At 40.1% G+C, this 13,584-nt stretch overlaps 1 protein-coding gene across 2 annotated transcripts; it reads right to left on the bottom strand.

The window, feature by feature from the left end:
- Positions 1 to 7,851: 7,851 nt before the first annotated feature.
- LOC126698586 (auxin-responsive protein IAA11) lies at positions 7,852 to 13,276 on the bottom strand. Of its 2 annotated transcripts, none has more exons than XM_050395925.1 (5): positions 12,649 to 13,276; positions 9,942 to 10,279; positions 9,197 to 9,323; positions 8,296 to 8,357; positions 7,852 to 8,205 (listed from the first exon to the last, which is right to left on the bottom strand). In XM_050395925.1, the coding sequence occupies exons 1-5, from the start codon at positions 13,011 to 13,013 to the stop codon at positions 8,156 to 8,158; spliced, it is 942 nt and encodes a 313-aa protein (XP_050251882.1). In that variant the 5' UTR covers positions 13,014 to 13,276; the 3' UTR covers positions 7,852 to 8,155. The 2 variants fall into 2 exon arrangements, with proteins under 2 accessions (XP_050251882.1, XP_050251883.1); XM_050395926.1 differs by having other exon boundaries at positions 9,942 to 10,276.
- Positions 13,277 to 13,584: the final 308 nt, after the last annotated feature.

Below are 13,584 nucleotides of genomic sequence, written 5' to 3'. Positions count from 1 at the left end.
TAATTTTTCTTTTTCTAAAAAAATTATTTTTTTCTTACCAATATTAGCTAATAATAATCTACCACTTAAGATTTATTGTGAAAGTATTGTAAAAATATTGTGATAAAAATTGATAATAATTTTAATTTTAACATACTATTAAAATTATTTTTTTCTCTTTCTAAAAAAATTATTTTTTTCTCACCAATATTAGCTAATAATAGTTGTGGGGCCCAATAATGTATGGGTCAGGTCCACTTGCTCGTGGGGAGTCCAAAGGCCCAAGCCAAAGAAGACTACGGCCCAAGCTCAATAACATAAAGTCCAAATGGCCCGGAGATGTTGCCGAGGACAGTTCAGTCCTCGGCAAACCCAAAATTCCACCGAGAAAAGGGGCAAAAACAGTATAGGACCAAACTGGAAAGAAGATCTAAAATATCTCGGGAAAGCTGCCCTTATTACCCTTCCCAGATAAGACTCTGTATCCAGCAGAGCCGGATTCTTCGGCTTTATCAACCACCCCCAATGATTCTGGGATTAAACTGACGGGACAAATATCAGTCTTGGAAAGGTTGACCCTACACGTGGACGAAGGACAGCGAGCGTCGGCGAGTATAAAAGAGAAAGTAAGTAATCTGGAAGAAGGGGGGGGGGGGGGGGAAACAAGAAAGGAGAACCTCCCATCCCACCTCCAGGAGAAAGACTCCATGGGTGAAAACATTTTAATAACACATGACATCACAGAAAAAACCCCCCGTTGTGTAACCAGGGTAAGACCTTAAGGATCCTCGGACCAAGTCCGAGGAGTCCAACCTCATAAGATGCGACGTTATAGGGCTTAAATGTTCAAACCCAACTCCTTTTTCTATATGAATTCCTCTAAAATCAAGACCGGAACATCGCCCCATGACCAAAGGCAAGCCTTTCAAGCCCACTCTCTATAAATCATATTGTGAGGGATCTTTCATGTGCGAGCCCAACATCATTACTGGGCCGTTAAACAATCGTGTCCCTACAATTGGCGCCGTCTGTGGGAAGGCTTGCACGTTGGCACAGGTGGCATTTGAGTCAACTCTCTAGCAAGCAGAGATTCGTGGGTTTTCCCCCATCTCCGGCGACATGCAGTTGTTGTTCCGACATAAACTTGTGCCAGGGCTTACGTCCTGTAGCGCCAACGGCACGGGCAGCTCTAGGGGCTTCCGACCTCAAGTCAGCTCTCCCCGCCATGGTCAAGGGGCTGACCTGCGAAAAAGAAAATAAGTACTCCAAAAAGTTTTGGACAGAACCAAGGCCTTGCATGGTCCTCGGACTCAAGCCTATGGGGAAACCAAGTACTCCAAAAAGTTTTGGACAGAACCAAGGTCTTGCATGGTCCTCGGACTCAATCCTATGGGGAAACCAAGTACTCAAAAAGTTTTGGACAGAACCAAGGCCTTGCATGGTCCTCAGACTCAAGCCTATGGGGAAACCAAGTACTCCAAAAAGTTTTGGACAGAACTAAGGCCTTGCATGGTCCTCGGACTCAAGCCTATGGGGAAACCAAGTACTCCAAAAAAAGTTTTGGACAGAACTAAGGTCTTGCATGGTCCTCGGACTCAAGCCTATGGGGAAACCAAGTACTCAAAAAGTTTTGGACAGAACCAAGGCCTTGCATGGTCCTCGGACTCAAGCCTATGGGGAAACCAAGTACTCCAAAAAGTTTTGGACAGAACCAAGGCCTTGCATGGTCCTCGGACTCAAGCCTATGGGGAAACCAAGTACTCCAAAAAGTTTTGGACAGAACCAAGGCCTTGCATGGTCCTCGGACTCAAGCCTATGAGGAAACCAAGTACTCAAAAAGTTTTGGACAGAACCAAGGCCTTGCATGGTCCTCGGACTCAAGCCTATGGGGAAACCAAGTACTCCAAAAAGTTTTGGACAGAACCAAGGTCTTGCATGGTCCTCGGACTCAAGCCTATGGGGAAACCAAGTACTCCAAAAAAAGTTTTGGACAGAACCAAGGCCTTGCATGGTCCTCGGACTCAAGCCTATGGGGAAACCAAGTACTCAAAAAGTTTTGGACAGAACCAAGGCCTTGCATGGTCCTCGAACTCAAGCCTATGGAGAAACCAAGTACTCCAAAAAGTTTTGGACAGAACCAAGGCCTTGCATGATCCTCGAACTCAAGCCTATGGGGAAACCAAGTACTCCAAAAAGTTTTGGACAGAACCAAGGCCTTGCATGGTCCTTGGACTTAAGCCTATGGGGAAACCAAGTACTCCAAAAAGTTTTGGACAGAACCAAGGCCTTGCATGGTCCTCGGACTCAAGCCTATGGGGAAACCAAGTACTCAAAAAGTTTTGGACAGAATCAAGGCCTTGCATGGTCCTCGGACTCAAGCTTATGGGGAAACCAAGTACTCCAAAAAGTTTTGGACAGAACCAAGGCCTTGCATGGTCCTCGGACTCAAGCCTATGGGGAAACCAAGTACTCCAAAAAGTTTTGGACAGAACCAAGGCCTTGCATGGTCCTCGAACTCAAGCCTATGGGGAAACCAAATACTCCAAAAAGTTTTGGACAGAACCAAGGCCTTGCATGGTCCTCGGACTCAAGCCTATGGGGAAACCAAGTACTCTAAAAAGTTTTGGACAGAACCAAGGCCTTGCATGGTCCTCGGACTCAAGCCTATGGGGAAACCAAGTACTCAAAAGTTTTGGACAGAACCGAGGCCTTGTATGATCCTCGGACCCAAGCCTTTGGGGAAACCAACTACTTTCTGCTTGCGGATCTTCAGCACCAAAGGGATCAATGCAATATAGAGCAATATGTCGCCTGAAGAACAATCTGAGTTCTCTACTGCTCAGTCAACCCCTCGGATGGATTATTTAGAGATTATCATTCTCGGACGGTATTCTCGCACTTATCACAGAATATTCAATTGTTACCCCGGTTAGTTTCCTAAGTTTAACTTACTATGAATTATCGTCGTAATGCCTGGTAGTGTTGGTAAATCAGAATTAGTTGGATTATGTTTCAAGGTTTCCCGCTCTAAGTATCATTGAAGAAACACACACATGGAGCACACCCTTTCACCAAGTAGTGTTGCGAAAAGAATAGTATTCAAAACAAGTAAATAAATTTCCCTTTTTACTAAAACAAAGAAATAGTACAGCGTACAATGAAAAGCTGGAATCAGCTTATGTCAAAGCTCACTACATAATTGAAAAGGAAGATACAAGAGAATAAGACAAAGCCGAGGAGGTGGCACAGAGGAGAGGTTGGCTACTGCTTCAAGACCTATTTCTTCCTCAATGCTTTTACATGCCCATAACTCAGGCAGCAAAAGAACCCAGCTTGGGGCCTGCACCGTCGAAGAAAGGGTGCAGAGAGAGCCCAGCTTCAGGCTAGCGTAGCTGAAGAAAAGGTGCATGAAACCCAACTTGAGCCTCACACCGCTGAAGGAAAGGTGCAGGGAGCCGGAAGTTGAGGAGCCTTCACCAAAAATTTGCCTGCAACAAGGCAGAGGCGATAATGGCGGAGAATCTTTCTTCTGACACACCAAAATTCTGGCATGAACAGAACCTGCTTCGGATTTTGACTAAAAGAGGGAAAAACGCCCTTTCCCCTCTGTCGAAACGAAATATTCTCTTGAATTTATGCCTCCTTTGCCCGTACCTCACTATTTTGAGTCTCAGGAGGACACGGCGCCTCTGTGGCGGAGAGAGTTCCTTTTCCCCAACCCTCGCCTCAAACATGATATACTAAGGGAGGAAACTGAAAATTTTGTGCGTAGGTAAATCAACTTTCTCTCCTATTTATTTAAAAAGATAAGGTGGTGGCATTTAATTCACGCAGCGTCCCAAGGAACGCTACAGACAAAATGTCTCCGGCTCAATTTCCAACGCCACCTGCAACCATGAGATTAAAGGAGTCTCGTGAAGGCGCACCTCAAATATTGGGACGCCAAAAAGTATCGCGTGACCAAAGACTACAGAAATACCTCTTAATTAGTGGGCCTAGTAAATTCGCGGCCCAGGCCTGTTCTGCATGGGGGCCCAGGGACTACGGCCCACGCCGAGGAATAGCCGTTGCCGAGGACAACCTCCTGCTCGGCACCTTGTGAAATACCTGAGGAAAGGGAGAAACTGAACTATGGTCCTCGGACTCGAGCCTATGGGGAAACCAAGTACTCAAAAAGTGTTGGACAGAACCAAGGCGTTACGAAGTCCTCGGACTCAAGCCTATTGGGACGCCAACTACTCGGATGGGGAGAGTCCTCGGCTCAAATACCGTAAAATGTTAAGGCTAATAAGAGTGTTAGGATGATGGCGGGACGCCCCACTATTCGGTAGCCTAAGGGGGCTGTTCATTTTTACGGGTGATATGTCTTCGGATGATTACTTCCTACACCGCATAAAGCATCCAGTTCTAATCTCGGCATTGTTTCGGGTAGGTATCGTTATTCACAGGTACGCATTGCTATGTCAAACAATTCTATTAAAGTTATGGTGACATTTTTTTATTAGCAAGTATTTTGGCCTTAGTTGTCATTAATTCAAATGCTATATTATTGTGCCGAGCAGCGTTTGCAAATTTGTAAAAACATAGAAACAGAACATGCGAAGTAAAATAACAACAATTTTTATTAATATGAAAAATTATTACAACGTACAAAGAGGGGCTTAAACAAGCCTATACAAAAGGTGAACTGCCGAAGCAACGATAACATCCGCAATACAAATAAGTAAACAGTCAGGTGTCTTTTAAACTCGTCTTCAAAGTCTCTCCAATCTCTGCCTCAGTATTGCTCATATTGAGAGAAGAACCTTCTTTAGAAAGAGATGAAGGAGAAGGAAGAAGAAGATGAAGGAGAAGGAAGAAGAGGATGGAGGAGATGAATGAGGAAGATGGAGGAGATGAATGAGGAAGAGGGAAGAGATGAAAAGAAAGAGAAATGAGCAAAAGAGGGAGAAGGAAAAGCACCAGGATGGATCTGGTGGTGGAAAGAAGAAGAAAGGGAGGCAAAGGGAGGCGCCAGTGAACGAAGAGAGGAAGAAGCAGGGGCACTTAGTCCCTGCCCCAGTCCTGACTCCTAACACACTGGCGCCATGTTAGATATGCTCATGAGAGAGTGGGTGGTACTGATGATGTGCGTCCTCGGCTCAGTCACGCCGAAAGTGTGACGTGACGAGTCCCTGCTTCGGATTTTGGCTGAAAGGAAGGCAAGACAAATCTTGAGTCTCCGCCATCCTTGCCCTGACCGAGCCATTTCGAGCTTCGTTAGAACATGGTGTTTCTAGGAGGGGAATGATTTTTTCATTGCTTACTACTATGGGGAGTGTATTTCAGGTTGAGGTACAACCAGAGAGTAAAAGTAAACTCCGGAAGGAATCTAAGGGTTTCAAATTTCGGGAGGACTAAAGGGATTCATCTGTGGGAGAAACAACTCTTGTTTCTTCTCTTTATATAGGGGACGAAGGGGAGGGTACTTAATATGTTCAGATCCCCAAGGAGATCCACCAACCAGAATATGCCCGTTCCGCTCCCCCACGCCATCAATAACCGTCAAATCCGAGAGGCCTCGTAAAGGGAAGACATTAAAGACACGCTTCGGATAACCAGACGGCATAAGCGCATCGTGAACAAATTAAGAGGAACGCCTCGTGGACCGGTACGTTTCCTGGGTAGATGAAGAGTCGCCAACGTCAGTCAAAGGCTGAATTAAGTGAGCCATGATAAAGGCTCGGTATTACCAAAACCCCCCTTTCCAACCAAGAAGTCGGACAGCAGGGTTTTGAGGGGCTATTGTGGGGCCCAATAATGTATGGGTTAGGTCCACTTGCTCATGGGGAGTCCAAAGGCCCAAGCCAAAGAAGACTACGGCCCAAACTCAATAACATAAAGTCCAAATGGCCCGGAGATGTTGCCGAGGACAGTTCAGTCCTCGGCAGACCCAAAATTCCACCGAGAAAAGGGGCAAAAATGGTATAGGACCAAACTGGAAAGAAGATCTAAAATATCTCGGGAAAGCTGCCCTTATTACCCTTCCCAGATAAGACTCTGTATCCAGCAGAGCCGGATTCTTCGGCTTTATCAACCACCCCCAATGATTCTGGGATTAGACTGACGGGACAAATATCAGTCTTGGAAAGGTTGACCCTACACGTGGACGAAGGACAGCGAGCGTCGGCGAGTATAAAAGAGAAAGTAAGTAATCTGGAAGAAGGAGGGGAAAAACAAGAAAGGAGAACCTCCCATCCCACCTCCAAGAGAAAGACTCCATGGGTGAAAACATTTTAATAACACATGACATCACAGAAAAAACCCCCTGTTGGGTAACCGGGGTAAGACCTTAAGGATCTTCGGACCAAGTCCGAGGAGTCCAACCTCATAGGATGCGACGTTATAGGGCTTAAATGTTCAAACCCAACTCCTTTTTCTATATGAATTCCTCTAAAATCAAGACCGGAACATCGCCCCATGACCAAAGGCAAGCATTTCAAGCCCACTCTCTATAAATCATATTGTGAGGGATCTTTCATGTGCGAGCCCAACATCATTACTGGGCCGTTAAACAATCGTGTCCCTACAATAGTCTACCTTAAAATTTATTGTAAAAATATTGTGAAAATATTATGATATAATTTCTTTTTTCTCCCTTTTTTTTCTCTCCACACACGTGGCTCTACTTCCTTTTTTTTTCTTTTTCTTTTTTCTCCTCTTTTTTTCTCATCCACCCACGTAACCAACCACACTCTCTTTTCTTTTACTTTTTCCTTCTTTCCTCTACCATCTTCTCAGTCCAGACTCCAGAACATTCCCAGCTCTCTTTCTTTTCTTTTCTTTTTTTTGCCCCTTAGCACTTTGGTCCAGAACACCATTTGCTTCTTCTTCTTTTCTTTTTTTTTTTCTTTTTTTCCTCTTAGCACTTCGGTCCAGAACACCATCTGCTTCTTCTTCCTTTTTTTTTTTCTTTTTTTTTTTTTTTTTGCCTCTTAGCACTTCGGTCCAGAACACAGCTCTGCTTCTTCTTCTTCTTTTTTTTTTCTTTTTTTTTTTTTTTTTTCCTCTTAGCACTTCAAATCGGAACACATCGGAACCATCGTCACCAACGCCAGAACTCATCCTTTATTCTTTTTTTTTCACACTCCAGAGAAGAAGATAATGATGATGATGATGATGATGAAGATGAAGATGAAGATAAAGATGATTGAAGCTGAAGATAAGGATTTTGGGATTTTGGGTTTTTTTTTTTCTATGGATTTTGGGTTGATTTTGAGTTGGGTTTGGGATGGGTTTTCCGGATTTGAGTTGATTTTAAGTTGTTTTTGTGTTGATTTTGAGTTATTTTTGGTTTGGTTTTGTTGATTCTGTGTTCGGAATATCAAAGATTGAAATGGGTTTTGTTGATTGTGGGGGTAGACCGGTGAAGAAGCAGAGGAAGACGAAGAGGAAGAAGACGAAGAAAAAAGACACAGATGAGAGATGAGGGCGTGAGAGACTGATGGGTATTTCGGTAATTTTCGGATTTGCAACGGTAATATACAAAACGCACACAACGCGTTTTCATTTATGGACCCCTGAGGGTCCATAATCCTTCCGCATTTCTCCTCAGTTTTTTCTCAATGCTCAAAACGCAACTTTTATAAAAAAGTTGCGTTTTGAGTTTACCAAACGCAAAAATTGGTTAAGCGTTTTTCAAAACACGCTTTCCGAAACAAACGGGCACTAAATCAGGCCTTCAATAAAAGATCATAATTTTGTAGGCCGTGAAGTTTTCCCATGAAGGATTTTACCCAACACATTCAAAATCTCTCCATTAACCAATAATAATAAAAAAAGACCCATTGTAGCCTGCAGAAAGCTTAAAACAAACACATTGAAACACTCACATTTACAGCATAAACAAACAATATTTACTGAACTATGCATGTGTATAGCAGTATGGCATTGAAAACTAAGATGCCTGTGGCTTCCAAAAGGCAGGGATAGAACTCCCAGGAGTATAGTAACAAAAACAACTGAACAGAAAAAATATACATATATATATTCAAGAAAATCACAACCCAAAACAAATAGAAGAGCCGTGGATCAATCATTACTTTTCAAAATGCATTGACTATGCTGTAACTTTCTCTCTTTTGTATATCTCTTTCAAGCCATGTATCGTCAGTTGCTAAAGTTCTGAAAACCAGGTCTAGATGGGATTGGTTCTTTGCCTCCCATTCCTTTCTTCTGACCTTGGAGCTGCAGATTAAGAGTCATTTTACCACATGATACAAGCAGAAATGCAGCTTTCTAGAGCTGAAACCTAGTGTTGATTGCAAAGCTACTTACCAAGTCCCTTAGCTTCAGATGTCCTCATAATTTTTAGCCTCCTTACAGAGTTAATGAACATCCTGAATGCAATTTAAAGAATAAAAGAAAAGAATTTAGATAATCAGACCAGATTATATGACAAAACAGAGATCAAAAGGTAGAGGATAAAATCACCAAGAGTACATAAAATTTACTAAAAAAGACAAACTCAGCTCAAAGTTCATTTCTATGATCTTGATTTATTAATTTCTGTTTTTTTTTTACCTATTCCAAGACTCAACATTCTTTACTCTCACATTTGTCATGGAACATAAATCCTAGAATAAAACGCAGAATGTTCACACATGGAGCATGGAAGACAATTATCAAGAGAGCACTTCATTGAAGTTCTCCCCCACCTACATGACCTGAAACTTTGAACCTCAGCAGCAATAAGGTTCATAGTTCCAAGGTTATACCCCATTTAACATTATAGTGAGCTCTTCCTAGCATTTCCAACAAACATAACTCAAATTCAAAGCTAACAATTGATTCATAGTACACATCATGACACAAAGAAATTGGAATGAAAAATAATTAAGATGAGTTTTTGATCAATTTAGGATAAATTCAATGGCCCTTTGCCAAATAAATTCAATGAGATTAATGGCTGCAAGTGTCTTGCACCAATCTTGCATATTTCTATAAAACAACTCAAGTTCATGTATTAAGAATCCAGGCAGTTATTGACACATTGCCTAACAAAACAACCATCACCTGCATTATGACCGTGGTAACCAGGCAATGCCAACACAACACCTAAGTAACAAATTAAGTACTAGGTGGACATGGCAGTGTCACAGTACTGAGAACCTTATCCTCATGAATTCCTAGGCCATTCATAACCAGATCAGATAATGATGAAACATAGTATACATACCCCCAAGGAACATCCCCAACAAGCATCCAGTCTCCCTCTTTGTCTTCATATGTAAGCACAAAATCAGATGATCCACCCAGCATTTTTGATGATCTTGTTGCTTTGTCATGTTCCTCCCCACTTGATCCTAATCAATTGCCACCACCACCACTTAGTTTAAAAGACATAAAAATAAAATAAAATAAAATCCAAATCATGAATAACTATAAACACACACTATCATCCAAGACAAAATCAATGAAGAAGGATTGGATGAAAAGCAGTTCTTAGATTTGACATTTTGCTTCAATCTTAAATTATCCAATGCTTCTACTGCTTCAAAATTTAGAGAAAATATTATTGTTCCTATATGGAAATTTAAAAATTGTTGGAATACTCAATGGAAATAGACTCAATATTAAGGAATCAGTTTTTGAATGTACAAAGGCTAACACCAAAGTTTCAAATTGTAACTTGAAAGCTTTGCTTATATAAGAAGTAAACTAACACATGTAACTCACATTAACTAGTGAACATAGATCTCAAATTACCCAATCTGGATTTATTAAAAGCTAATAAGATAACAAAACATCACAATATTTCATTTTTGAGTCACATTCCAAGTCAGCTTGTGCACAAAACATAGAAGTAAACAACAATTAATTGTGCAGAGAGACCTGGCTTTTTAAACCATAAAATCAGTCTTTGAAAGGGTTCTTGACTCTTTATTCTGAAATTTAAAATAAATGGTATAAGAAACACTCACGTATTGAGCTTATTGTTGAAGTTGATGTGTGAAACATATCCTCCAGAGTTTGTGCCAAGGTTTCATAGCATCTGTGTGCACTCAGATCAACCTTCCTTCCAATAGGAGTTCCATCCATATTCACCTTCACAAACAGAGAACTCCTTAAGCGCCCATTTTCTTTGGCACTACCATTGTTCTTGTCACTGCAATTGTTAGTTCCCTTCCCAGCCACAGTATTGCTGTTTTTACTGTTCCCAATCAGTGAGTTGAATTCTTCAGTGGCTGGTAATTTTGCTTGGTTGACCAAACTATTCATTCTATATGATCTTATAGGAGGCCATCCCACAACCTGACTGCTGCAAGAATTTAATAAGAACGTCAGTGGAGAAAACAAAACTAAGACAACAGGTTGCTGAAATGCAACCACCCGATTCAATAATATGTAGCACAAATAGAAAGAACCAATGTCAACAAAATCTCAATACCAGAAAAATTAAGATTTTTTTTATATTTTTTTCCCATTTTACAAGATTTTTCTGCATCTTCAAGACAAGTAATTAGATCCCAAACGGTAATGACAGAATTAAAGGCAGTGGCGGCTCTAGGAATTTTTCTCAGGGTATTCCTTAAAAAGCATAAATTACACAATCTAATAAAAAGAGAAATTCATATATTGACAACAACAACAATAAAAAAACAAGCAAATACATAAAGTTTACAATTGCTTTTTAAGAGTTTTCATATTTTGAAATTGATACATGATGGTCTCATTATCAATGCTACAAGCTACATCTCTTTCAATGTACACAACCAAGCAATCATTCATCCATTGAATGTAGAACAAATTATGGAGCAAAATTTAATTTTCTTGGCATAAAAAAAACTGAGGGTGTTCCCAAATTTTTTTTGAAGGATAGACAAATAAAAAATTTTAAATTATTATATATATTAAAAAAAAAAAATTAGGTCAGGGTGGTCCTGGGTGGCCTTAAGGTGGCCCCGCCCCTGATTAAAGGGCCATGGCATCAAGAAGCAATTTTATCTTATAGAATAGGCATGGTACTGCCAACAATCTACTCTACATAAGAAACTTTCAAACAGCAAAAATCTACTTAAAACTCTTCAGAAGCCAACAAACACATGTTGGTGAACCACTCCTTATGATGTCAAAATCACCAATTTGATGGCACTTTTGGACAAGACAAGCAAAACCATTAGTTCTGCTCCATAACGGTTTTAAAACAAAAGACATAAATGCAACAACTCCAGCCAGGACAATGTTGCTGGGTAACCATACATGCTAGTTCAGCCACACAAAAAAAAAAAAAAAAAAAAAAAGGACAATGTGCTAGTTCAGCCACAGAACAACAAGAGAAAAAGTCAGTGATATTATGATACTCAAAAGTTCACGACTAATTGCCAATTAAGAAAGTTCTAGGCAAGATTGCATTTGAAAGCAAGACCATGCAAGATCCAATTACAAATCATTATTGGTTGGGGGAGGGGGCAACTTCCCCCTTGAAATATTAAAACTTTCTATGCAATAATGAAAACTTCCCATTCCAATGTGAAAGAATGTTGAGAACGATTTTTTTTATTTCAAATTTATTATATTGGAAAAGAAGTGACAATTTAACACAGCTTGACTATGAAAACATTCTCAAACATTTTATGCCTTTGAAATACTATGTTACACTTATTGTTGTATTACATTAGGTGGATCTACTGAAATAGAATATTGGATCAATTGAAGAATTGATTTCGATCCACGAATATAAATTAGTAAATGCTAAAGTACAGCTGATTTAGAAGTGTCAGATCCAATAACATACACACTAACACACATGCTATTCTTATTTGCATCACATCAGCAATGTATTAAGATGTATCTATTGTGGATCCATCTGTACCCATCATCAAATTTACTTGGAACTTCATAAGAGTTGTGTGAAGTGTGAACATAACTTATCATCGACTCTCCTGCGATCGACCAGGATCTAGGATGAAATCATGCCAATATTAGTCTCTTGTGTGATTTCAACAATTGCATTAAATCAATTCAATCTAAAATTTCAACTTTGTTATATTATAATCTTTAGTGTCAGCTTGTCTTAAAATCATTCATGTTAGTTGGCGTCATGTTTGAGGAAAACACAGTAACTTTATCTTCTTGAAAACTATTGATTTGAGGGATATGCTTAGATGATTCTTATTCCTTGTGGTTTTGGGTGCCAAGTGGGAGACAACTATTTATTGGATTTCTCAATTTTTTTAGACCAAACAAGAGAAAGCTTGGGTCTTCCATTAGACAAAGGAAAAGCAGGGCACAAGTCTTATCACCAATGGTTTTGGGGTCCTTAAAATTTGCAATTTATCACATGTAAGCGCGTACGATTATTTATGGGAATTAAACCTCAAAATAAAGGTAATCAAAAGCACCATACGTTTATAAGTATCAGATCTATCAAAACCCAACAATAAATATTCCAAAAAAAATCCCAAAATAAACATGTGACAGATTCAGAACCAAAAAAAAAAAAAAAAAAAAAAAAAAGGCATAGTAGAGAGAGATCGAAGTTATGAACTGACAACCTGAGGAAAAATATTATTATGATTAAAGGCACATAAATTAAATAGCCTTGAAATTACAAAGTAACTTAAAACAGTAAGCAGAAAATAAACAAGTAAAAACACACAATATCCTAATTCCTAAAGGTCTTATTACCTGGCACCATTAGCAGCAGCAGCAACAGAATCAGCACTTCTCTTGGTCCCAGCAGTAACATTAGCTCTGCTCAATGAGGAGGAACAAGAAGAAGATGAAGATGACGAAGAAGAAGAAGCTGAAACTGAAACTGAAGAACCCACAGAAGGAAAATCCTTCGCAGTCAAAATCCTAGCATAGTGTTGTTGGGGCTTGCAAGCAGTAGCAGTACCACCAAGGCTCAAGCCAAGACCCAACTCAAGCTCAGACTCATCTGGGCTAGAAGAATCCTCAGAGGACAAGACTAGGTTGTTGTCCTCCATTGACAAAGTGGATACCGACCCACTTCTTGTAGCACCTCCAAGAACAACAACAACACCCTGCATCAAAAATCTTTCTAGTTTTTTTTTTTTTTTGGTTTTCTGTGAACAAAATCTCAGAGACCCAGAAGTTGTTTTTGAAGAAGATGGGGGGACCAAAGGAAAGAGGTGGCGGGTTTAAGAGGGGGTTGGTTCTCAACAGAAAAAGGAAAGGAGGGGACAAATTGCAAAAGAAGAGAAACGTGTGGGGTTTGTTTGGTTTTGTTTCAGGAAGAAAAGATGAAAGGAGTTGGGTTGGGTTGGGTTGGTGTGTGAATGGTGGTGATGAGTGAATGGTGATGGTTTTTGTGACTAATTCATTGCACCATGGCCCCCACCTGTCTGGTTTATGCGCCTCCAATCTATTACTAATCAATCTTGTTTACTTCTTATTATTATAATAATAATAATAATAGTATATTTTCTCCTTTCCTCCTAGGCTCCTACCATCTTTTTTGTTCTTCTTCTAGAATGCTTCCTTCCTTGTAGATATTCTCAATTTTTCATGAAAATTTTCCAATTTTGTAATCTGGACTATTCACACTCACTTCAATGCACTTTTGGTTAAATTTTGATTAAAATCTTCACTTTTATTACT

This window comes from Quercus robur, chromosome 9, assembly GCF_932294415.1.
Source record: "Quercus robur chromosome 9, dhQueRobu3.1, whole genome shotgun sequence".
Taxonomy (NCBI): Eukaryota; Viridiplantae; Streptophyta; class Magnoliopsida; order Fagales; family Fagaceae; genus Quercus; species Quercus robur.
Note: the sequence above shows the minus strand (reverse complement) of the source record. Positions and strands in the feature narration are given on the sequence as shown.

Coding starts and splice junctions, on each gene's coding strand:
- LOC126698586 (XM_050395925.1), bottom strand. CDS start 13,013: ATGCAGGGTGTTGTTGTTGTTCTTGGAGGTGCTACAAGAAGTGGGTCG. Junction 10,280..12,648: donor GCTGCTGCTAATGGTGCCAG/GTAATAAGACCT, acceptor AAATTCTTGCAG/CAGTCAGGTTGTGGGATGGC. Junction 8,206..8,295: donor ATCTGAAGCTAAGGGACTTG/GTAAGTAGCTTT, acceptor CTTAATCTGCAG/CTCCAAGGTCAGAAGAAAGG.